At 48.3% G+C, this 23,587-nt stretch overlaps 2 protein-coding genes across 11 annotated transcripts in view; both read left to right on the top strand.

Moving 5' to 3' along the window:
• Fam219a (family with sequence similarity 219 member A) overlaps positions 1 to 6,307 on the top strand; it is a 49,941-nt gene extending 43,634 nt beyond the window's left edge. For 2 of the 10 annotated variants that reach the window (XM_051187573.1, XM_051187569.1), the window contains exons 2-6: positions 1,919 to 2,018; positions 4,173 to 4,275; positions 4,449 to 4,529; positions 5,043 to 5,097; positions 5,543 to 6,306. In XM_051187573.1, the coding sequence (XP_051043530.1) occupies positions 1,919 to 2,018; positions 4,173 to 4,275; positions 4,449 to 4,529; positions 5,043 to 5,097; positions 5,543 to 5,701 (498 nt within the window). In that variant the 3' untranslated portion in view covers positions 5,702 to 6,306. Of the gene's footprint in view, positions 1 to 1,918; positions 2,019 to 4,169; positions 4,276 to 4,448; positions 4,530 to 5,042; positions 5,098 to 5,542 lie in introns of all 10 variants that reach the window. The other 8 variants (XM_051187580.1, XM_051187575.1, XM_051187579.1 and 5 more) reach the window with 6 other exon arrangements.
• A 2,447-nt stretch (positions 6,308 to 8,754) lies between these two features.
• Positions 8,755 to 22,466, top strand: CUNH9orf24 (chromosome unknown C9orf24 homolog). The gene is made up of 7 exons (XM_051187566.1): positions 8,755 to 8,994; positions 16,058 to 16,202; positions 19,199 to 19,311; positions 20,243 to 20,318; positions 20,517 to 20,751; positions 21,823 to 21,909; positions 22,306 to 22,466. Exons 1-7 carry the CDS (start codon positions 8,860 to 8,862, stop codon positions 22,409 to 22,411), a joined length of 897 nt encoding a protein of 298 aa, XP_051043523.1. The 5' UTR covers positions 8,755 to 8,859; the 3' UTR covers positions 22,412 to 22,466.
• The last annotated feature ends 1,121 nt before the right edge of the window (positions 22,467 to 23,587 follow it).

The following is a 23,587-nucleotide window of genomic DNA, read 5'->3' as shown; positions in this document are numbered from 1 at the left end:
GACCATGGAAACAGCATCCTGAAGAAGCCAGTTCCAAGTGGATGTGCTGTGTGTTTTCCCTGACAAATTTTACAGAAAGGATGAAGCAATTTGACTGAGGAGCCTAGAAATGGACCAGATCCTTCCTGATAGGATGCCACCAGTGTGTTTACAGAATTTTCCATCTGAAAATCCCTCCTTTTGGATGTCTTGGGGGGGGGTGAGCTCACTATGGCCCAAGAGTAATGTCGGAGTCCAGCCATAAAGTCTCTGTCTCCCCTATGGGTAGCAACTGAGAGGCCATTGGGGCCTCAACATGGATAAGGGCCACACATACCAGCTTCTCCAAGGTGCAGTGTGAAAGGAGTGTTCCAGGGAGTTCTACAGAGCAGGGAGGATGAGATTGGGGAGGTTTACCACTTGGGAAGTTATCTGAGATGCAGGTGCTGCTATACCCCACCTGTCACACAGAGCTCCTGTCACCCTCTCATATCGCCCATGGCTCAGAGATGGAGGGAGGTCCAGGCTCTTCCCCACTGTGGCAGCCCAGCCCACCCAGGAACAGACAGGTCAAGATTTCCCTCCCAAACATCTAGCTTCTTCGCTGGCACTGTAACACGTTAGTGCTCATGCCCAACTGCCTCCTTTTTATTTTATTTCCATGGGTATATGACGTGCTTGTGTACATGCTCTCATGTGAGAGCAGGTGTGCTCATGGCATTGCATGTGTGTGAAGGTCAGAGGATATCTGGGAATAGTATTGGTCTTGGTACTCTATTGCCTTTTAATTTTCTCTGCTGCAAATACCAGGCTAGCTAGACTGTGAGCTTCTAAAGAGTCTCCTGTTTCTGCCTCCATCACACACTGTAGGAACACTGGGCTTACAGACACTCAGTGGTCCCAGCTTTACCTGAGTCCTGGGGATCCAAACCCAGGTCCTCATGCTAGCACAGTGAACAACACCTTAGCCACTGACCCATTTAAAATGGTTCACCAGGAGCTCACAGATCCCTGGACCTGATACTTAGGCCAGTCCTGGGGCATTCTTTCTATCTGTCTGTCTGTCTGTCTGCTTTCTGCATCTTCAAGGACAGAACAAGCAGCATGGATTGCCTGCAGTCCTCACACCTTAGGTTGGCCACTCTAATCCCTGGTTAAAGATGGCAGCACTCATATTGCGTTGGCTATCCTGATACTTAATTCAGAAACTCACAACCATCCAAAGTGCAGAGTCAGTGGAATGTCTGGGCACAAATGGAGCCTTTTATCACTACCCCACAATGTTCAGGGGCCATTGAAGAAGAGGGGGCAGGAAGATTATAGGAGCCAAAGATCAGGGAGGACCAAACCAACACATCCAGCCTCCCAGGGTACACCCCTTAGGGGTCTTCTGGGAACTTCAGACTCTCTTATTCACCACAGCCCCTGGCCCTACTCCCCAATCCCTCTCTCCTGCTTTTAGTCAGTGGCTGAAGTCTTGAGGTCTTGCCTGGACTGGCCAGGTGGTTGTCTGGATCCTGCAAAGAGGAAACAGAAAAAGATCTCCCTCGGGGAGTACCTGCTCTGGCCTTAATCCACCCTTAAGCTCAGAGAGATGTAGACAGACCCTTTTCCTAAGTAATGCATAGAAAAGCCTGAGAGCTCATGCATGAACTTGTAGAGGAAGTCCTGTGGGTTTAGGGAAGTTTGGATTTTCTGGAACAGCAACAGCCTGGATTACATGAGATGCTTGTTGGATATGGGTAGGACATACATCTTGGCTTTTCCATTGAGGTCATAGTAAATGAGTCTTCCTCTCTCTCCCTGCGTACTAGCCTGCCACTGAAGTAAATGCTCCCAGAAACTCAGAAGGCAGATGAGAAGGGTTGCTTCAGGGTTCAGGTTAACCCGTGGGGTCACATGCTAATCGTTCCCTGTCTCTCTGCTTTCTCTCCCACAGGACCCAGCCGCCGCCTCTATCTCAGATGGAGACTGTGACGCCCGGGAGGGTGAGTCAGTAGCCATGAATTACAAACCATCCCCGCTCCAAGTGAAGCTGGGTGAGTGTGTCTGGGGGATGAGGGCGATGTGGGAAGTGAACAAGATGCTCTCAGGCTAGGTTTACAGCACGGCGCTACAATTAAAGTAGCTCAGGCTAAATGATTCCAAGACTAAACCTTCAAGTAAGTCATTGGCATGCCCAGGTACCTTATGTCTTACAAGACAAAGAAGACAGTGAAGGTCTTTGAGTGAGAGCCAGCTAGAGGGCCCAGGTATTCAAGGGGTAGCTGTAAGTGTGTAAAGCATAGAACTCCAAGACAGGACTCAGAAGGGCCAGCCAGGAGGAACCTGCTTCCAAAAGATTAGGCTGCTGCTATGTTTGATGGACAGGTCTCAGGACCTGGATGGTTTCTGTCTAGGAAGATTGACCCTTTCTTAGTGAACCCCAGAACCCCTCTCTTTTAAGATATCTCATCACCTTTCTCTTAGGGTGGGTTTCACGTCCACTCTGATGACCATTTCCTGCTTTGAAATCACCTGGCTCCCACAATTGCCCAAAGCTCCTGTGGCTGCAGCTGTCACCGCTCTCTGCCGAACACTGCCCCCTCCTACTTCATGGGCCAAGATCTCACTGACCCAAGGCTACTACAGACAACAAATTTCCACCACAAAACTAATTTCCTGAAGGAAAATTATAACATTCACACGTGAGAGAGATGACCATTGGATACAGGTCATCGCCGACCTTAAAACTCCTCTGTCATTCCAGCCATCTTCTCAGAACTTGGGCTCTAGCTGCCCACCCAGAACTGGTATCTTCCTCAGTTGAGACCAGGCCTCTCATCTCTCTAACGAGCTCCCCCCCACCCCCACAGCTATCAGGATTCCCTTCCACAGGACCTGTTCTTTTAGTCTATTCAAAAAAAAAAAAAAAAAAAAAAAAAAAACTACAAATAAAACAGACCTTGCTTCTTTGCTTCTAAACCATATCCAGGCAGCCCTTCTGGCTGATTTTTAAACAGAACAGCAGTTCTCTCAATTGAATTGTCTGTCTTCCTAGGATATTCTATTCAGAGTACAGGCAGTTTTGTTTATTATTGTTTAATGCAACAATGGGAATATTTTAAATGCATATAAGTTCTCTACTCTCCAGTGGCAACCATTGCAAGTTCTTGTAGCTTCATTTTGTATTTTAGCACAAATGGCATTGCATTGTACAAATTTTGTAAGCCATGTTCCCTCCCACTACATAATGTCTCAGAACCTCTATAGAGAATGAGTTTGTTCTTTTAAATGGTTGCATAGTAGTCCATAGTCTGAGTCTTGCCAGCTTATTGTCTTCATTTTTAATGATTTCAAACAAACTTAGCATGCCTTTAAAATAGTATTTTTATTTCCTTCACATTATATTACCACCAAAGCTCATGAAAATTCACAGCTTGTCTCACTTTCGATAAAGAAAATCACCAAGAACTTTAAGTCAAATTGCACCCCCTAGAGGCTAGATATGGTAATGGCAGTTACTGCCTGCTGAATAGAAGCTGGAAAAATCCCTTGTAGAGTAAGAGGGGGGAAAAAAATCTGTCAGGGAATAGGAAGTAAGAGCTTCAGAGGCGTGGGAATCAGAGAACATTTCAAGTGAGTCACAGGTGCTGTAATGGCCCCTCCTATCCTTATGCTCTCGATTTTTTTCTTTTTTATTTATTTTGTTGTTTGGTTTTTCATGGCAGGGTTTCTCTGTGTAGCCCTGGCTGTTCTAAAACTCACTCTATCTATAGACCAGGCTGGCTTCAAACTCAGAGAACCATCTGCCTCTGCCTCTGCCTCTGCCTCTGTCTCTGCCTCCAGAGTGCTGGGATTAAAGGTGTGCACCATCGCTGCCTGGCTCGTGCTTTCTCTCTTAATGTCCTCCTCCCTCCAGGCCTCCCAGCTGCTTCAGCCCTCTGTGTTCATCTTTCCTCTAGTCTGTCCTTGACTGCCAGCACACATTGGCCGCCTAACACAGGAGCTGTGGTTCCCAGAAGCAGGACTAGGGCTCCTCTTTTCCTCCACCACCCTCTGCCTCAAGTTATGCAGGGCCAAGTGCATGTCCCTAAGCATCAGGTGCCTGGAGGGCCATGGGCTCTCTGCCAGGGAGAAAAGGAATGCCCAAAATAGGCCCAGAGCAGGCCACCCGGGGCAGGACACAGCTTCTTTCCCTTGTTCTCCTGCAGAGAAGCAGCGGGAGCTGGTTCGGAAGGGTTCCCTGAAGAACGGCAGCATGGGCAGCCCTGTCAACCAGCAACCCAAGAAGAGTAATGTCATGGCCCGGACGAGGTAGGTGTTCCCCCTGTCCCACTGAGACCCCAGCAGCCAACACCTGCAGTTTCTGGTCTCCAGCCTCTCCCTCCTCAGGGGGACCCAGGGAGGGGGAGGAAAATGAGGGCGCAAACCCCCTGCCAGGTTTGTATGCTCCAGCCGGCACTCCATCTCCCCAATTCTTTATCCAGGCTGGTCGTCCCTAATAAAGGCTACTCTTCGCTTGACCAGAGCCCTGATGAGAAGCCACTGGTAGCTCTTGACACAGACAGGTGTGTATGGGACCTGGGGGCAGCTGGGCAAACCCATGGTTCTATGTGAGCACAGATGGGGTTGTACAGGCCACACCCACCAGATTGCCAGAAGTGGGGTATAGTCAACTGGAGCTCTCCATGGGTGAAATTTCCCAAGGGGATAGATTTTTTTTAAAGCAATGGGCATGGAGAAGACATAGTGACAAGAACCCTATCCCAGGGGAGCATCGGGCTAGCCAGAGACCTTGAGAAAATCCAAACAGCCAGGATGATTTGAATCTAGAGAGAGAAAACATTAAAACAAAAACATGATGAGGCAGAAGGAAAGAGATATAGCAGTTCTATCAAAAGGAAGCCACTTTATTTGAAGTTCGAACTAGGAAACCTGTCTTTGCAAACATATCTGCTTAGTAAGCACGGATTACTTAAATCATACTGTTGGGGGACAGTGGGTATGGCAAAGATGCCGAGAATTTTCTATTTAATTTTCCTGATTCACTTCCTCTCTCTCCTCTTTTTTCCCACGGCCAGCGATGATGACTTCGACATGTCCAGATACTCTTCCTCGGGCTATTCCTCTGCGGAGGTGAGGCTCCACCCCCTTGCCTCCACAGACTACTGGGAGCTGTACCTACTCTACCAAGCTGCAAGGCTGGGTGGGGCTCCTAAGGGGCAGGTGGGGCGGAGCCTTTGGGGCGGGGCTTCGCGTGAGGCGGGGTCTAGGCTGGGAAAGAAATTAGTACTCTGACAGCCCCGGGTTATTAAAGCTCTAAAACAGAACATGTGTGGAATGCAGGCAACACCTTACAGGAGTGAACCTGAAATCTGGGCAAATCCAGGACTGAGGCAAGAGTAGAGATGTTGACTTTAAGACTGGGCAGGGGCCTGTAGAGGGCCAGGCCTTAGGAAGACTTGCCTGGAGGAAGTGAAACCCAAGCCAGGCTGGAGTTTGAAATAAACCTAGGATGAGTAGGGGCTGTCACTGTGGCCCAGGGAGATGCCCTTCCAACTGACTCGAACCTTTTCTACAGCAGATCAACCAAGATTTGAACATCCAGCTGCTGAAGGACGGCTACCGGTTAGATGAGATCCCCGACGATGAGGACCTAGATCTCATCCCCCCCAAATCCGTGAACCCCACCTGCATGTGCTGCCAGGCCACTTCCTCCACCGCCTGCCACATTCAGTAGCGGGCGGGGTCGCCGCGGCGCACGGGGCGGGGCCGAGTCGGGCCAGGTGGGACACGAGGCAGGGGCCAACTCCTACCCAGCTGGCCCACCGGTCCCCCTTACAGCCCTGAGCCCCTTACAGCCGCCAACCTCGTAACAGTCATTGCTTCCTCCTATGGTAGGACGTGTACCTCTGTGTGTTCATGGAGCCGGAGAAACCAAAACCGGGTCTGTCTCCAGCCCTGGGGCCGAGGTGGGGGCGGGGCATGGTTTGTTCAGTTACTTGGGGGAGACCACACCCAAGCACCCTGCCACCTCTCCCCAGAGCTGCAGTCAGGGGGCAGCACTGAAGGCCAGGAGGCCAACTGTGAGCAGTTGGGTGAAGGGATCATAAGGCCAGGGGTTTGGCCCCATGCCAGTGAAGCCATGAATTCCCTAGCCCTAGCCTGGAAAGGAAGGGAAGGGGGTTGGAGAAGAAAAGGCCCCAAGCAATGGGGACAATTCTCAACACCTCAGAGCCCCTCTCCCCACCCCACCCGTCCCCACCCCCGTGCCAGCCCTCATCTCCAGATGGGAAGCCAGGCAAAGCTGTCCGAAGGGAAACTCGTCCCTCATTAGATCACTGCCTCCTCCCTCTCTCCCTCCCTCCCTCCCTCCCTCCCTCCCTCCCTCCACTGTCACACTCCTGCTTCCTTATTTTCTGAGGACTGGGAGAGTGGGCCTTAGAGAGAGGCCAGGTTTGGGGATGTTATGACCTGTTCTCAAGCGCCTCTAACAATGCATCGGTCTCTCTGCCCGGTCTCTACCCCTCTCCTACTCCCCACCCTGGCTTCTGGTTATCGCTTCCAGGCTGGAAGCAAGAGATAAGGCTGACCTCCAGTGCCCCGTTCCCAGTTCACCTAGGCCCCAGGTCCAGGAGGCTGGCTTCCAGAATGGCTCTTCAAGAGCAAGCTTAAGAGAAAGGAGTGCACCAAGTGGCTGTGTGTATGTGGTAGGGTGTCTGTCTGTGCATGTCCTAGCTGTCTGTCCAGGTCAATCTGATGGGTATGCACGGTGGGGAAATGACTCTGGTCTGTTTGCTGTATGAAAGGCCGATTAGGAAATGCAGTGCACTGAGGGCAAGCCTAGCAGTCGGAAGCTGGGTTCTGGTCCCACCTCTGGCATTCTCCCTGGGCTCTTTTAAGCAGTTCCCAGGCTTCCCCAGGGCTTCAGTTCTCTCGACTGGGAACTAAGGAATAGCTGACATCACTGGCAGTCTTTTCATAGCTGAAGAAATTTCTTCACAGGAATTTCTGCAGAGGGCTTTGAGAGCACCAGGAGGCCTGAGGTGGGCGCTTGTGCAGACATAGGAAGCACGTGCAGCTTTGTTTGGGAAAAAGGTGTGTGTGTGTGCACGTGCGTATATGATGCGTGTGTGATGCGTACTGTTGCTTCTGCTTTTGCTGATGGGAGGAAAGCTGAGGCTGCAAGTCAATGAGGAAGAGACATAGCTCTCCTGCCTGGCAGACCCGCCCTCGTGTGAAAACAACTGAAAGCACAGACAGCCTCAGACTGCTAGGCCAATGCCTCCACCAGTCTCCTCTCATCCAGCCAAAGTGGCCAAAGTGTAGCTTCCTTCTCCGGGCCTCCTGCTGACCACGCACACGCGCGCGCGCGCGCACACACACACACACACACACACACACACACACACACACACACGCACACACACGCGCGCACGCACGCACGCACGCACGCACACACACACACACACACACACACACACACACACACACGCTGGTGTTTCCAGTGTCATGGCTACTACTCACATACCACTCTGGGTGCCAGGCCTGAGAGGTGGGATAGAGTGGGTGTGGTGAGAGGAGGGAGTGGGGCTGCTGACTGAGGAAGGGAAGCGCCTCTCCCTCCACCACCCAGGGGCTGGCTGTCCACTCCAGAGTGTCAGTGTAGCTCTCCACTCCCCACAGCTCACCTCCCCTAGTACAGTGATGCTAATTAGATAGCGAGAAAATGCCAAAGGAGGCAAGTCAGAGAAAGTATCTGCAAGGGCCACCGGGCCCATAATGGACCCCCTCTGAGCCCCCACCTCACCCCACCCTGGTTAGCACGCCCACCACCCATCATCTGGGCCCCAGAACTAGAACTCCTACTACCCCCACCCCACTGGGCTCTTTGACTCACCCTCCTAGAACATGGGTACCTCCTCTTTTCAGACTGCTGCCTCTGCTGCTGACTGACTGGGATTCTGGCCCATTCCCTGTCTGTGGCCCTGAGAGCCCCGGAAAGAGCCCTCCCCACAGCACACACTGGTTCATTAGCAGGCAAGGGCTTCACACTGAGGTGGGAGTAGGAAGCTGGCAGCCAGCAGCTTCTGCGTCCACCTCCTCCCTGTCTGGACGTTGAAGGGGAAGAACCAGGGCCTCAGCTTGCCCCACCCCCACCCCCACCCCCACCCCCACCCCCACCCCTTGTAGATACTGCCTTAACACTCCCCCACCCTCGGCTGTGGCTGCCACCCAGCCAGGTTTCTCCGAGCTCACTAATTTATTTCCAAGAAGGTGTGTGGAAGACATGAGCCGTGTATAATATTTTTTTTAACATTTCCATCGCAGTATTGACCATCGTCCTTGGTTGTGTATCGTGTAACACAAATAATATTAAAAGCATCAAACAAGCCAGACTGAGCTCCTTACCTGGGGTATAGGCTGAGGAGGGGAGAAAACTGAAGCCTCTGAATGCACATGTCCCTCTACCTCTGCTTGTTACTGATGTGTGGCCTTAATAAATCACAGCCCCTCCTAACCTCTGCCTCTCTTCAGCAGTGAGAAATCTGCCCTACAGGTTTTCTAGTGGCCTTCTGAACTCTTGGGAAATGGACATTTTGAAGGGTTCAAAGCAGGAAGGGGCTGGCATAGGGAGGAAATTAGGCCTCTTGTACAGGGATGGGGCCAAGGCAAGTGATATCATAATGGGCACTGCCCAACCTGGAAAGGAAGCTGGGTGGAGTAGAAGCAGAAAGGCTGAGGGGGAGGGACATTGAGAGGTCCCCCAAAGGAGGGGGGTCACAGCAGCAGCTAGGAGCACCTTCCAGGCTGGAGGTGTGGGCTATCAAGGGTCACCGATGTCCAGCAGGAGTCCTTGATAGGCAGAGCCCACTACAGCATCACTGAGACTCCACCATGTTCCTCTTCTCCCGGAAGACCAAGACCCCCATCAGCACCTACAGTGACTCCTACAGAGCTCCTACCTCCATCAAGGAGGTCTATAAGGACCCACCTCTATGGGCCTGGGAAGCCAACAAGTTTGTGACCCCAGTAAGTACAGATTGTGGGTAGGATGGATATACAATCGGGTGGATGACTGGCATGTGGCTGTCCCTGTGTTTGTAGTTATTTTCAGTTTTTTTTTTTTTCATTTATGTATTTGTTTATTTACTTATTTACTGAGACAAGGCCTCATTCACTGTGGAGCCTATTCTGGCCCTAAACTTGTGACAGTCCTCCATTATCAGCCTCCCAAATTGGCTGGGATTACAGGCATGCCCCATGCCTTTCCATTTTGTGATTGCTTTGCATTTATGGCAGATTCTAATGACACAATCGGGCTTTAAGCTTGTAATGTAGCCTAGACTGGCCTTACACTCCTCATCCTCCTGCCTCAGCCTCTCACGTTCTGGGATTACAGCATGTGCATCACCATATCTGCCTTTATCTTTTCTTTCATTGTTTGTTGTGGCGCTGAAGATCAAATCCAGGGTGTCAAGCATGCTAAGCAAGTGCTCACACCTTGAACTATATAGCTCTAGCTGGGAGTAAAGGTGTCTGTCACCAATGCCCAGCTCCTCCTCCTTAGTTAGACAAAAATACTTATAACAAATAAACAAAATAAGTAAATAAACAAAAATAGCTCTAGCTATTAAAATTTTTAATTTAATTTTTAAGTATTATTTGCTTACATCATTTTTGTTTACATGGATGCTAGGGATTCAAACTCAGGCCCGCATGCCTAATAGCAGGTGCTATTACTAAGCCATTGTGTCAGCTTCTTAAGGTTTGCTTTAAGGTTTCAGTAACTTACTCAGGCTATCCCTGAACTCAGTCTATATCCCAGGGAATCCTCCTGCCTCAACCCTCCAACAGTTAGGATTACAGGCCTGCTCCCGGCTTCCTTTTCTCTATTTTATTCATTTTCCTAGGTATATAGAGCAGTGTATAAAATAGTATAGGGTTCTGTCCTCATGAAACTACACCAGGGTGTTGGTGGGGAGAGATGAATAATAAGAAAAAAAGCCCACAAATTTCTGAGCTGTCTAAAATGCTGTTCAACAAATAAACATCATAATGGCAATGGAAGAAGCCCACTCCTACAGGTCACAGAGGGCCTTTCTCTCAAGGTGACCTTTACCTGCAACTGAAGGAAAAAGCAGGTGAAGAATTAAAAGAAGAGCTGAAAGCCCCAAGTGACCAGAAAGTGCAAATGCCCTAAGACTACCTGTAGAATGGGCCAGAAATGTGCAAGAGACATGTCTTTATGCATAGGCATCACATTCCCTTCTGTGCATCTGGGAGATAGAAGAGGAGCAATGGATGTGGGCAATTAGAGTTTGTGGTAACAAAAGGAGTTTAGGAATAGGATTTTTAAAGTATTTTTGTCTAACTAAAGAGGAGGAGCTGGGCATTGGTGACAGACACCTTTACTCCCAGCACTCGGGAGGCAGAGGCAGGCAGATCTCTGTGAGTTCAAGGCCAGTCTGGTCTACAGAGCTAGTTCCAGGACAGGCTCCAAAGCAATACAGAGAAATCCTGCCTCAAAAAAATCAAGAAAAAAAAAAAAAAAGAGGAAGGAGAACTTGGAGGATGGCAAACTGGGCCATACTGGGCTGCATATAGATTCCTGTCTAAAGCCCTAAGTCTCACATAAAGTTAATGTTTTATTTTTATTCTATTTTGAACAGTCATGAGTGATAAATATACTTTAAAAGGCACGTTTGCCTGATAACATATGCTAATACCAGCCTACAAGAGATGCTTATCTAAACTAGCTGAAAGTAGAGGAACTAAATCTATGAGTTCCAGACTGAAATTCAAGGTTCGATGTCTCTGACTCTTTACACACACACACACACACACACACACACTTGCGGGCATACATGAATGCACACACCTGCAAACATACACACCTGCATGCACACACAACACACCTGCATGTATACACACCCAACACACCTGTATGCACACACACACTCACACACACCTACATACCCACCACACACACACCACTGTACAACTTCTATGAGAGAAAATATTCTCACTGCAGGTCTCTAGGTATCCAAGGTGCCACCAAATCAATATAAGTTCACAATAAGATAAAAGACAACAAATCAAGGCTGGTAGTGTTGCTTGGTGGTAAATCACTTGCCTAGCATGTTGCACACTCAAAACTGCTAAAAAGAAAAAGAAAGCCAGGTGATTGTACCACACACCTTTGCTCCCAGCACTCAGGAGGCAGAGGCAGGCAGATCTCTGGTCTACAACCAGGACAGCCAGGGCTATACAGAGAAACCCTGTCTCAAACAAGCAAACAACTCACCATATTACGGAATCACCAGAAATAACAGACCTGGAGATTTCAGATAATGAAATTAACAAAGAATTTTTAAAGTCTTAAATGGAAGAGCAAGGGATGTAGGTCAATAGCCTTTTTTGTTTGGTTGGGGGAGTTTTTTGTTGTTTTGTTTGTTTGTGTTTTATGACTCAGACAAATCTCTAGAGAGATTAATCAAGAAAGACACTTCTAACCAAAGATCTAGAAGAAAATGGGTAAAAGAAACGGCAAGAACAGCTTTAGTACAATTGAAGACAACTGGAATGCTGGGCGAAGTGCTTCTGTGCAGTTTCGGCCCCGTGGGAGGCTGAAGGTGAAGGAGGCAACATAATGAGGCTGTTGTTCCAATGGTTGGAAGTAGAGGTGAAGTCTAGAATCACCTTTAGCTTTAGCGAACTTTGAAATATGAAGCAGTATCTGTACAATGAACTTGTATTTGTATTCTGTATATAAAAATAAAATCACTGGCCAAATGGTTCAGGTTGTGGGGTAAAGGCCCCTGACTGACCTGAGCTAATCTCTGGGACCCACATGGTGAAAGGAGAGGACAAACTCCTGTACTTTGTTCTCCTGCTACACACACACACACACACACACATACACACCACACACCCACCACATACACACACACACCACATACACACACACCACACACACACTCACACACACACCACACACACACACACAGACCACACACACCACACACACACACCACACACACACACATACACACACCACACACACACCACACACACACACCACACCACACACACACACACACACACACCACACACACACACACACACCACACACCACACACCACAAAATAAAAACACAACAAAAATATTTTTAGGCCAGGCATGATGGTACACAGGCATGAGGTTGAATACCTTTAATCCCAGCATTCGGAAAGCAGGTGGATCTCTGTGAGTTAGAGGCCAGCCTGAGTTACACATCAAGTTACAAGACAGTCAGGACTACATAGAGACCCTGTCTCAAAAAAAAAAAATGGGGCTGGAGAGATGGCTCAGTTGGTAAAGTGGTTGCTGTGTAAGCACAAGGGCATAAATTCAATTCCCAACACTCAGTGTAAAATCCAGGTGCAGTCCTCACACCTGCAATCCAATGGCTGGAGAAGCAGAGACAGGATGACCCCTGTCTTAAAAGTAAGGCAGGGAATGATGTCAATACATTTATAGTTTGCACACACACATACAAATGATAAAGAATTTTCAAACAGATAGGAATCACATATATTATTAATTACAAAGTTATAAAGTCATAAATGGATGAATAAACAAAATAGCATAGATCAAGAATAGGCTCATACATTTATGGAAACAATATTCAATAAAAATGCTTGACATTAAAGCTATGGAAAAAGATTCATCTGGTTTGGGGTGGCATGGCAAATCCATAGGGGAAAAATAGACTGCTTAGTAATAAAACTAGTTATTCATATGGATAGAAATAAAATTAATATATAATACCACGCCCCAAATGAAAGTCCTGGAAGATTAAATATGGAAAGTAATACCACATAGCTTTCAGAAGAAAATACAGGACATTATTTCCATTATTGGAGTATGGATAGATTTCTTTAGTCATAAAAAACATTAACCATCAAACAGATTAATAATTCAGCTGGTTTAAATTAAGAACTTCTGTTCATCAAAGACACCATAAAGAAAATTAAAGAAAAAAAAGCCTCAAACTGAGAGATTTGCAACATGTAACTGATTAGCATACATAAAGAAGCATTATCCTCTGGGCTAAAATTGAACACACGTGTGTTCTGACCCCTGCCTGAAACTACAGTAAATGGATACTTAAGATCCAGATTCACAAGGATGGTGAGAAAGTGCCAAGGGCAAGGAAAGCCTGGCAAGTGGAAATATGACAGAGGGCAGTGACTGACCGAGCACACCTCACCTGAGGAGGCTGACAGAAAGCCAGCAGTCGGATGCACTGCGACATTCAGCTCAAGGACACAGAAGTCAAAAACGGCTCAGGGACGAGCAGGGCTGGTTCCCTGGGGCTGAAGGTGGGATAGGACCAAGCCTAAATAAGGGTTACTTGAAAGTCACTTAAGAAGCAGTCAAACCTACTAATCATTTCTATTCCTTGCCTCGGTATGGCTCTGGAAAAGTCAGGACCCCCGCCCTCTCTGCAAGGATCTTGAAAGCAGATGAGCATCCACAGAGTGACTGCTAAAACCCCCAGCAGCCCTCACCGCACTGGCAGCTGGGCCATTACCCTAGGCCAAAGATCAAAGGGCCCTTTCCAAAGAAGCAGCTCTCCATCAGAGGAAAGGTGTGAGCACACTGGTGTCATCTGCAAGCAACAGTCCAGTGGTGCTGATGGCTGACAAAATCACTCAAGGCCTCAGATAGGTTTTTAGTTTTTAATTTATGAACATGAGCAAAGACCACAGGCATCTTAGGAAAGGCTCTAACAGAAAAGTGAATGATGCCTGTGAGTTCTTCTAAAAGGTCTGTGTGTGTGTGTGTGTGTGTGTGTGTGTGTGTGTGTGTGTTACACCAGCAGAGGCCTGAGGTTGGTATTGGAAGTCACCTTCAATTGTTCTCCATATTTTTTTCCTTTTCAGTGAGTGTTTTGCTTGTATGTATGTCTGAGCACCGTGCACATGCCTGGTGCCCCTGGAGGTCAGAAGAGGATACCAGATCCCCTAGAATTGCAGTTCTAAACAATTGAACCACCATGTGGGTTGTGGGAAGTGAACCCAGGTCCTCTGTGAAAAAAAAAAAAAAAAAAAAAAAGTGATCTTAACTACTTAGCCACCTCTCCAGCACCCTCCATCGATTTTGTTTTTTGAGACAGGACCTTTCATGGAACACTAAACCCAAAGATTCAGGTGGCCTCACTGGCCTGCCTGTTTCTGTTCCCTGCTCACAGCGTGCAGGTTATAATAAGCATGCTTTACTGAACCTGACTTTTTTACAATGGTGCATGGGAATCAAACTCAGGTCTCCACACTTATCCAGCAGACACTTTACTGATTCAGCCCTGAATGACTGCTTCTCTCTCTCTCTCTCTCTCTCTCTCTGTGTGTGTGTGTGTGTGTGTGTGTGTGTGTGTGTGCATGCATGCGTGTGTGTGTGTGTGTGTGTGTGTGTGTAAGAGAGTTTAGTATGTGTATATATAAATGTACATCTGTTGGGTTTAAACGCAGCTAGACTACATGTATATAAAGCTCAGAGAAGTGCTGAACTATGTTACCCTTGCACGTAAAGCTGCTTCCACCCACTGGGGAATGGCAGGAATATCACTCTGCCAGAAATGGCAGGACATCATCAGCTAGGCACACATTTTCCAAGAAGGTCCTGAACTAAGGACTTTTCCTGGAGCAACCAGGCATCAGCCACACACACACTCACACAGAGAGAGAGAGAAAAAGCCTTTGCCTTTGAAATCAAAGGGTCAAGTATGAGTGATCTCAGCTAGCTGTCCTTAAAGATACCTTATTTGGAATTCTGCCCTCAGCTGAAGACAAGGAGCCCCAAAAATTAAGTCTTCATTTGGGTTTCCATAGATCTATCTGAACAAGGGCTGAAGGGCTGAGGTGAGGTGAACTTCAATAAGTAGAAGAGCCCAGCGTCCAGAATAAGAATAGGAAAAAAGCTGGGATGGTGGCACACACCTTTAATCCCAGCACTCAGGAGGCAGAGGCAGGTCTCTGTGAGTTCAAGACCAGCTTGGTCTACAGAGTGAGTTCCAAAATAGCAGGGATACACAGAGAAACTTTTCTGTCTTGAAGAAATTAAAAAAAAAAAAAAATACAGGAAAAACAATCAAGGGCAGATAAGGTCCAGAAAGAACAAAGTGAGTCTCAAGGTCAAGGCAGATAACACTGCTGTTAGAGTCTGGGTGTTGTTTGAGACATGGTAAAGCAGGTGCTTCACCAAACCCATCCTTTAGCTTCAAGGTGCCAGATGCCCTCCCTGTCCCAGAAATCTGCATAGGGCAGTCAGGTCCCAGGAAGCCAGTCTGCCCTCTAGGTTATGTCTAGCTCTGTCCCCAGTGAGGGTGCAGTCCAAAAGAGACAGTGGCCACACATGTCTCTTACCTTCCTGGCCAGGAATGGGCAGAAATGAAGTCAGAAAACCACCCCCAACTAGAGGCAAGAGCCTGGTTCCATGTGTCAGTTTTAGATGAGAAAACAAGCAAATAAGACAAAGGGGCAGCTGGGAAGTGGTGGCGCACACCTTTAATCCCAGCACTTGAGAGGCAGAGGCAGATGGATCTCTGTGAGTTCAAGGCCAGCCTGGTCTACAAGAGCTGGTTCCAGGACATGCTCCAAAGCAATACAGAGAAACCTTGTCTCGAAAAACTAAAAAAGGTGGAGGAGGAGAGGGAGGAGAAGGAGATTCAAAAACAGGTTGAGGAGATGGAGAAATAGTTCTGCAGTTAAGAGCACTGGCTGCTCTTACAGAGGAAACAGATTCTGTTTCCAGCACCCATATGGTGATTCACAAATGTCACCTCCAGTTTCTCAGGGTTCTGGCGCCCTCTTTTGGCCTCTTCAGGCACTGTATTGTGTGTAGGCAAAACACTCATGCATAGGAAATTAAAATTGAAACAAAAATAGGTCTATGCAGAAGGCCAATGTGACACCAGATCCATCCCTCTTGGACTGGGAGTAGGTGAGAATCCAGCCAGGCTGAACTTTTCAAGGAAGACTAGATCTAGCTCCAGTGAGGTCCCAAGTCTTGGGATCTCTCTGTACCACTTTTCCTCTCTTCCTCTGCCCAGGGTCTGACTCAGACTATGCACCGCCATGTGGATCCTGAGGCCCTTCAGAAAATGGTCAAATGTGCTGCACAGGACTACAACTATAAGAGTTCCATAGCAGGCCACCCTTACTTTCCTGAGAAATACTGGCTCTCTCAAGGTGAAGGTAGGCTCTCCACCACTTCCTTAGAAGTGGCCCCAGAAATGGCCCTCAACTTGAGCCCAATTTGGATCCCGATCTCCATCCTGACTCATGACTTAGGCCACTTCCCTGATTGACCCCCTGTACAATCTGATACCCTGCCACCTACCTATTGATCCTGGAGAAGACTCAAACCCATATTTTGGGGGAGTTTGCAGTCTCAAAATAAGCTGGAATCTAACCGGGCATGGTGGCATACACCTACTACAGAAAGAGATCACTTGAGCCTGGCAGTTTGAGGCCAACCTGAACAACATAGCCAGATACCATTGGAAAGAAAAATTTCCCTGGGTAGGTCTGAGGTCTCGTCCCCAGCAAGGTGGAGAGAGGCTTAACCTCCTACAGGCCCACCTCCTCCATCCCCTTAGCCACCCTTTTCCACGGGCTTTCTCTGCTTTCTATCTTTCAGCCCTCCTACAGCCTAGGGCATTTTCTTTCCACCTAAAATTCTTCTCTTGTTCTTTCTCTTTCACAGAGTTGTAGTCTATACTCATATCGTTTATGGAAAAAAAATCACCTTTCTCCTTTGTGTTTATGATGTCTCCCTGTCCATTTAAGAAGGATGGAATGTTGTCTTGTTCATAGCTGTACCCTCTCCATCATGGGCCTTCATTGGTACTTTTCCTAAGTATTTGTTGAATGAGTTGATAAATCCCAGTTAGTGCTGGGAGCCTGGAACACTGAAATTACACTTGTGTGTGAGATTATCACACCCATAGGAACTCTCAGTGTTTAGCCTCTGATACAAGTCCTGTATCTCACTCTCCTGACCACTCTCTCCTTGAAATAACCTCCTTCCTCAACTTCCCTGTCTCTAGTACACTCAGTGTGGAAATGGGGGCTTCCCCCAGGGTGCTATCCAGAGCCTTCATCTCTTCCTCTAAGGCCATGTGATGTAACCCATGCATGGCTTTAATGACTTTTTTAATGATTTGTTTATATTTTCTGGGCATTGTGTTTTGCCTACATGTATGTCTGTGTGAGGATGTTGGAGCCGCTAGAACTGGAGGTACAGACAGGTGAGAGCTGCCCCGTGGGTGCTGGGAATTGAACCTGAGTCCTCTGGAAGAGCAGCCAGTGTTTGGAATACTGGAGCCATCTCCCCAGCCCCATGGCCTTAGTTACTGTTATCACAAATCATTCAGACCTTGACCTCTCACTGGCATCTCATTCTCTTGCATTTGTTCAAACCTCAAACTCAGCATGCCAAATCCCTCAGTTTAGAACAGCAAACTTAACACACCTCCCTTCCTCTCAGGCAGCTGTTTTTCTTGGACTTCTTTTATGGTTCTGGATTTAGGCTATTTTTGTTTTGTTTTGCAACAGTATCTCCCTATATACCCCTGGCTATGGCAGAACTGGGTATATAAGCCAGGCTATCTGGAACCCATAGCAATCTGCTGCCTCTGCCTCTTGAGTGCTAGGGTTAAAGCTGTGTGATCATGCCGGCTTTTAAAGCATTTTTTTACATGTATCAGTTTTATATGTGTGTGTATGAGGAGGCAAGCCCATGTCACAGCCCATATATGGAGATTTGAGGACAACTTTGTGGAATTAGTTCTCTTCTTCTACCATGTGAGTCGTGGAGACTAAACTCAGATTGTCAGGCTTGGTAACAATTGCCTTTGCTCATTGGATTTTCTGTAGCCCAGGCTAGCCTAAAATATACAATGTCACCCAGGCTGGCCTCGAACCCTTGGTGAGCCTCCAATCCAAGCCCCACAAGTACTGGGATTGCAGGAATGCAGCATCAGGCCAGAGTTCTCATTCATCTTGTCCTTCAACCTGTCTCTGTCCTTCAGACTTTGGCGGGAGCGGACCATAGAGGGCCTTGAAGGACATGGTTAAAAGATGAGGCAGTACTAAAAGGACTAGATAAGTATCTTGTTTAAAGTTGTGGGAAAGTATCATAGCTTCTATGTTGATGTTGGGTTGTAGGATTTCAAAGATGGAGCAAGGAAACCAGCAGGCTAATCATAATAGTTTTCTTTCACCAAGCATCCTTTTTCTTCTCCTTTTCTTCTTGTTCCACACTCCTCCTCTTTAGACAGGGTCTCATGTAGCCCAGAGCTAGCCTTGAACTCAATTTGTAGCCAAGGAGGACCTTAAACTCTTGATCCTCCTGCCTCCACCTCCTCGGGACTGGGATTGTCTGGACTTTGTTTTGGTGTTTTTAATCGGGATATCATTATATAGTCCAGTCTGGCCTTGAACTCAGGCAGTTTTCCTGCCTCTACCTGCTGGAATTACAGGCATGGGCCACTATGTCCAACATTTTTACTGAAGCTTTTGTATAAATTAACTCATCTAGACTTAACAAGTCCTACATTTTCCCCCTGTGGCACTGAAATTTGAAGCCAGGCACTGTACCACAGGGTATATTCTGCTAACCATGACATTATTTTTGTCTCCTGGTGAAGGCAACATAAGGATAAAGGAATGAGATCATAGAGGAAGAGGGAAGAAAGTCAAGTAATTTTAAGGTTGAATAGGCAGACCTAGAGGCCTGGATATGCTAGAGAGAGGGAAGGCCCCACTTCCAGGCTATCAGATTCAAAGAGGGTGTGGCCCCGGGTGAAAGCTGATAGCCCAATGGATCCAAACCTTGCTCAAAAGCATCCCTTAGGTGAGACATAAACTGCAGTTCAGTGGCATAAAGAACAAGGGTGGTGGATAGGGCATGATGCCATTTCAGGCCTGTGATCCCAGCAACAGGGACAGTGAGGTAGGAGGATAGACTGAGGCTAGCCTGGGCTATATAGACTTCCAGGCTACATAGTAAGATCCTGTCTCCAAAGTGAATAAATAAATGGTTGAGGATCTGCAAGTCTGGACTTGGGAATTGGGGTCAGTGAGGGCCAGCTTTGTGATAGAGATCAGAGAAGAAACATCTAGGAGGTCTCAGGCCCTGGAAGGACTGAGAAGTAATCCTGTCTGACATCTCCACTCCTATGATGAAGAGGACAAATGTTGTACGAACTACCTGGACAATGACCGTTACAACTCATGGAGGACAGGACCTTACAACAGCTACTGGAACAAGTATTCCACCTGTCTTCCAAGACTGCCTAAGGTACCTACTGTGCCTACCACAATTGCCTGAGGTCTGGGACAGGAACACACACACACACAATCTCCACATTGCAGTAACTCTTCCCATCTGTAAGATTAGGTTTTTGTTTGTTTTGTTTTGTTTTGTTAGCTGACAATGGCAGTCAGGAGTTGGCCTGTGATAGACCCCTGGGTTCCAGTCTCTGACCCGGCTTGGTGGTAACATGGCTAGAGCACACTCCTTGACCGTTTTGAAGCCTGCCAAGCAGTACTCTCTCAGTTGGTCTGGCTACTGTGACTCCAGTTCTGCCCTTAAGTCAGTAATGAGCTAGGCCCTCCCTGCCCCACCCTCTGGTCCTTTGTGATGGGAACAAGGGCAGGAGAAGAACGAAACAGTTCAATTGCAAGGTGGCTTCGAAGGATAGTCTCCTTGAGGCCCAGACCTTTCTCAAGACGTGAGGAGGCAAAACCAAATCCAGAGCAGCCGAGCTTAACGGGAAGCTGGGAGCTGACTGAACCCTTTTGAAATAGAATTTCCCATGAATCGGATTCCACCCCACACACACACACACACACAAGTTCCCCCAAGAGATTCTGATAAACAAGCAATATTAGCCAGAGCCCCCTCCCCGCATTAGAGACGTGTAGACACAGATGACATATAGGTAAATGCTAAAGTAACATTGTCAGAGTCCCAGGCCTAAAAACACCTCTACCACCCATCCCTGCCGCGGGTTCCAGCATCCTCACCTTCACCTTGCCCGCATAGGCGGAGCAACTGCGTTGCCACGCAACAACTCCAAACAACCCAGGAGAATAGGGGAGCTGCTAATGAGGGGAGACTGCGTCGCCTGAAGTCAGTTTGGGTATTCAGGGAAGACAGCCCCCCCCATCCCAAAAAAGGAGGAACTGACTCATATCAGAGCTTAAGGTAGCTCGTGTGCCGCTTCCAGGATGCCGGGGTGGAGACAGTAATGCGAGGAATGCCGTTGGAGTACCCTCCTAAACCAGAGCGCCTCAACGCCTACGGTAAATGGCAGGTAGAGCAGTCAAGAGGAGGATTCTTGAGTGCCAAGGGGGAAGCCAGAGGGCAGAGTGGGGATCTAGAGAACCTAGAGAGGGTGTAATTGTGTGTCTGCCCCCTGTTTTTGTCTCTGCCTCGGGCTCTGATCCTGTTTTTCCCATCCCTCTGGCACTGTCTTTGGGTATCCTGGACTGTGGGCTCAGAGCGCGAGGTAGTGGTGAACATGCTGAACTCGCTGTCCCGGAACCGGACTCTGCCCCAGATTGCGCCCCGCTGCGGGTGCGTGGACCCTCTGCCGGGCCGCCTGCCACTCCAAGGATACGAAAGCCCTTGCTCCGGCCGCCACTACTGTCTGCGCGGGATGGACTACTGCACCACCGGGATGCCTAGCACAGAACGCCGCCTGCGGCCTTTGTGTTCCGAGGAGCCGACTGTAAGGTTCGCGGGGACCCGCCCGCCTTGGCCGGGCTCCACCCACAAACGAGCCCCGCCCCCTAGAGTCCCTTCCAAGTCGCCTGCAGGCCCGCATCCTGCCTCATTCTAGCTCTGTTGTTTCCACGTCAGGCCCCCAAAGGCTTCTGCCTGCTTACAGGGCCCCAGGGCACAAGCGAACAAGTAAGGCAGAGAACCAGCATGAAGGTTACATCCAAGTTCTCAATCCTGTCCCATCCGACCGTGCTCAAGGTCAACCTGACAAGTGTTTGTGTTCTTGGAGATCCTGCAAAAACAGTTTAAGAGGATTCCACACCCCTCACATCAGCAGCTACCTTTTCTCCCATTCACGGGCCCTGGTCCTTATAAGACCCTTGGGTCTGGAGACAGAGAGAGGTTCTAGCCTGGGTCTAAGAGCACCTTTAGCTAGCAGTGGGCAGGATCATCTTTGGGGCAAAGGAAGTCGTTACTGTTTTCCCACAGGGTTCGTGGCTTCCTTGAGTGAGAATGCTAAGCACACAGAGGAGCACAGCATCCAGACTGCATCCAGCCACAGCAGACAATACGGGGGTGGGGGTGCTTTCAAGCCTGTGACTCTTGAGAGCTGTGCAGAGGTGCTTCTGAACTCCCGAACCCTGTCCCTAATCCTATGATGATCTATCTACCCTTCCTCAAGCCTAATTCCTTGTCAAAGATTGGGTCTTTTCCGTCAGAAGGGGTGTGGGTGTGGGAAAGTGTGTGAGCCTCTAGAAGGCCTAGAAACAGTAACTACTTCCCTGAGCTGAAGAAATCGCTGTCTCGTGGAAGCGCGAGTGAGGGGGGGGGGCATGCCGGTTCCTCAAAGGCTGCATCTGATCCCCCAGATTCCTGGCAGCAAAAACCAGGCATTGGTGGGGAGGGGACTTCTTGGAGTCTTCTCAGAGGTCCTGCTGCAGTGAGTTTATGAAGGGCAAAGAAGGAACGATAGAACCGATATTGTACCCAGGTTTTTGGTCTGCAATATTGGGATATGAGGATATTAAAAAAAAAAAAAAAAAAAAATACCCGACCTCTCCTTGCTGTTTCTTCCTTCACTAGGAGTCTCTCGCCCTACGGTCACCGGCCCGGAATGCAATGTGCTGTTACAACTCCCCCGCCATCATACTACCCATCACCCAACCTTAGGTAAGTTTGATGCATTCACTTGCACGCTGGAGACAGTGCCTTTAGTGGATGTGGGGTTGAGCCAGGAGACTAGTTGGGGTGGGAAAATGCCTGTTGAAGTGCTCAGACAGGACATTAACGCCAGGGGGCGCTAGTGCTATGGGGAAGTTAATGGTTGCGACAGACCAGAAGATCTCGATGAGAGCTTGAGTTGGCAGTGGACTTGAAGTCAAGGGAATTGGGTTCAGGGTTTCATATAAACCTTTGTAGGGTAAGAAGTAAAGGTTGGGAAATTATGTCTTGGGTATCATAAATTCACCAGTAGCACTTGAGGTTAGTGTATGGTCAGTGTCAGAAGTAAAATGTTGACATAAGGTTAATATTGAGAATTGGAGTCAGGATTATCTCTCCTTGCAGATGGGACACGAGTCACTTCAAGAAAACTGGTGGTCCCCAGAGAAACAACTATGTTGTCCATCCTGAGTTTGTGTCTGAAACCTATCCTGCCTACCGTTCCTGGTAAAGCTTTGGCCAGGCCAAGGAAGAGGGTGGAGCAATAAACTCTTCACCACAAAAAACTGCTTCCTGTGTCCTTACCTAGAAAGCTCTGGATGCAAATTCTCCATCTCCAGTCATCTCAGGACACCCCCTCAGTGTCCTTCTGATATAGCAGTAATCCAGCTGGGGTCCTCTCTCCCATCACTGCAGAGCTTGAGTCCAGCTAGCCATGCAGATCTGTCTACTTGAAGACCCTCTAGCCAACATTTCCCCATATACATACATACATACATACATACATACATACATACATCAATGAACATAGATTCCTCTCCATCTCAGATCCCAGGTCTCCATTACAACCTCCCAAATGCTCTCTCTTCAGAAACATTTGTCACCCTTCCCCACCTGAGTCTAAGAACTACAGAACATAATTTTGGAAAGACTCACAATCATGAAACTTGGAACTGTAACAGATCGGTTTTTCTGTTTCTCTATCCTCCAAGGGAGCAGAGGGTGGGATGCTCTGGAATCTTCTCTTGCACCACCACTTGCTTTAGGGGGGAGGGTATGGCACAGTATACCCATCTCTGCACTCTGAGGTACAGACTTTTTTTTTTAAGTTCACCTGTCTCTGCCTCCCAAGTGCTGGCATGTGCCATCACCACCCAGCCAACACAGGAATTTCTTTGTTGTTGTTGTTGTTTGAGACAGCGTTTCTCTGTAACTTTGGAGTCTGTCCTGGAACTCGATCTGTAGATCAGGCTGGCCTCAAACTCACAGAGATCTGCCTACCTCTGCCTCCCAAGTGCTGGGAATAAAGGTGTGTGCCACCACTGCCTTGCCCAGCATGGGCATTTCTAACTAAAAGTTGTCACTAAGAGAAGGAGCTACACATATGCCTCCTAATCCTTGTAACTCCTTCAAACAGTACCGTGCTCAGGTACCTAAACATTTAAATAGATGAGCCTATGGGAGCCACTCTTATTCGAGCCACCACAGCTACCTCTGCCCCTCCACCTTGCGGTGCTCTCATACACATAACAAACCTAGTCTGGAGTTGCAAGAACCCCAACATTCAGCAACTCCTCCCTTCAGAACTACATCTCCCATAAGGCCTAGGGATCAGCCAGGCTAGCGATGGCCTGCTCTTAACAGGGGCGGCGCCTGAGGCAGGGGGTGAAGCCTAGAGGCACCAATC

The sequence above is a fragment of the Phodopus roborovskii genome, unplaced genomic scaffold, assembly GCF_943737965.1.
Source record: "Phodopus roborovskii unplaced genomic scaffold, PHOROB, whole genome shotgun sequence".
Classification (NCBI taxonomy): Eukaryota; Metazoa; Chordata; class Mammalia; order Rodentia; family Cricetidae; genus Phodopus; species Phodopus roborovskii.
The sequence above is the reverse complement of the archived record's forward strand: the minus strand, read 5'-3'. Positions and strand labels throughout refer to the sequence as shown.

Excerpts from the sequence above, each read along its gene's own strand:
- CUNH9orf24 (XM_051187566.1), top strand. The coding sequence starts at position 8,860 with ATGTTCCTCTTCTCCCGGAAGACCAAGACCCCCATCAGCACCTACAGT. Across the intron at positions 8,995-16,057 it reads CCAACAAGTTTGTGACCCCA|GGTCTGACTCAGACTATGCA; the intron begins GTAAGTACAGAT and ends TCCTCTGCCCAG. Across the intron at positions 19,312-20,242 it reads GTCTTCCAAGACTGCCTAAG|GATGCCGGGGTGGAGACAGT; the intron begins GTACCTACTGTG and ends TGCCGCTTCCAG.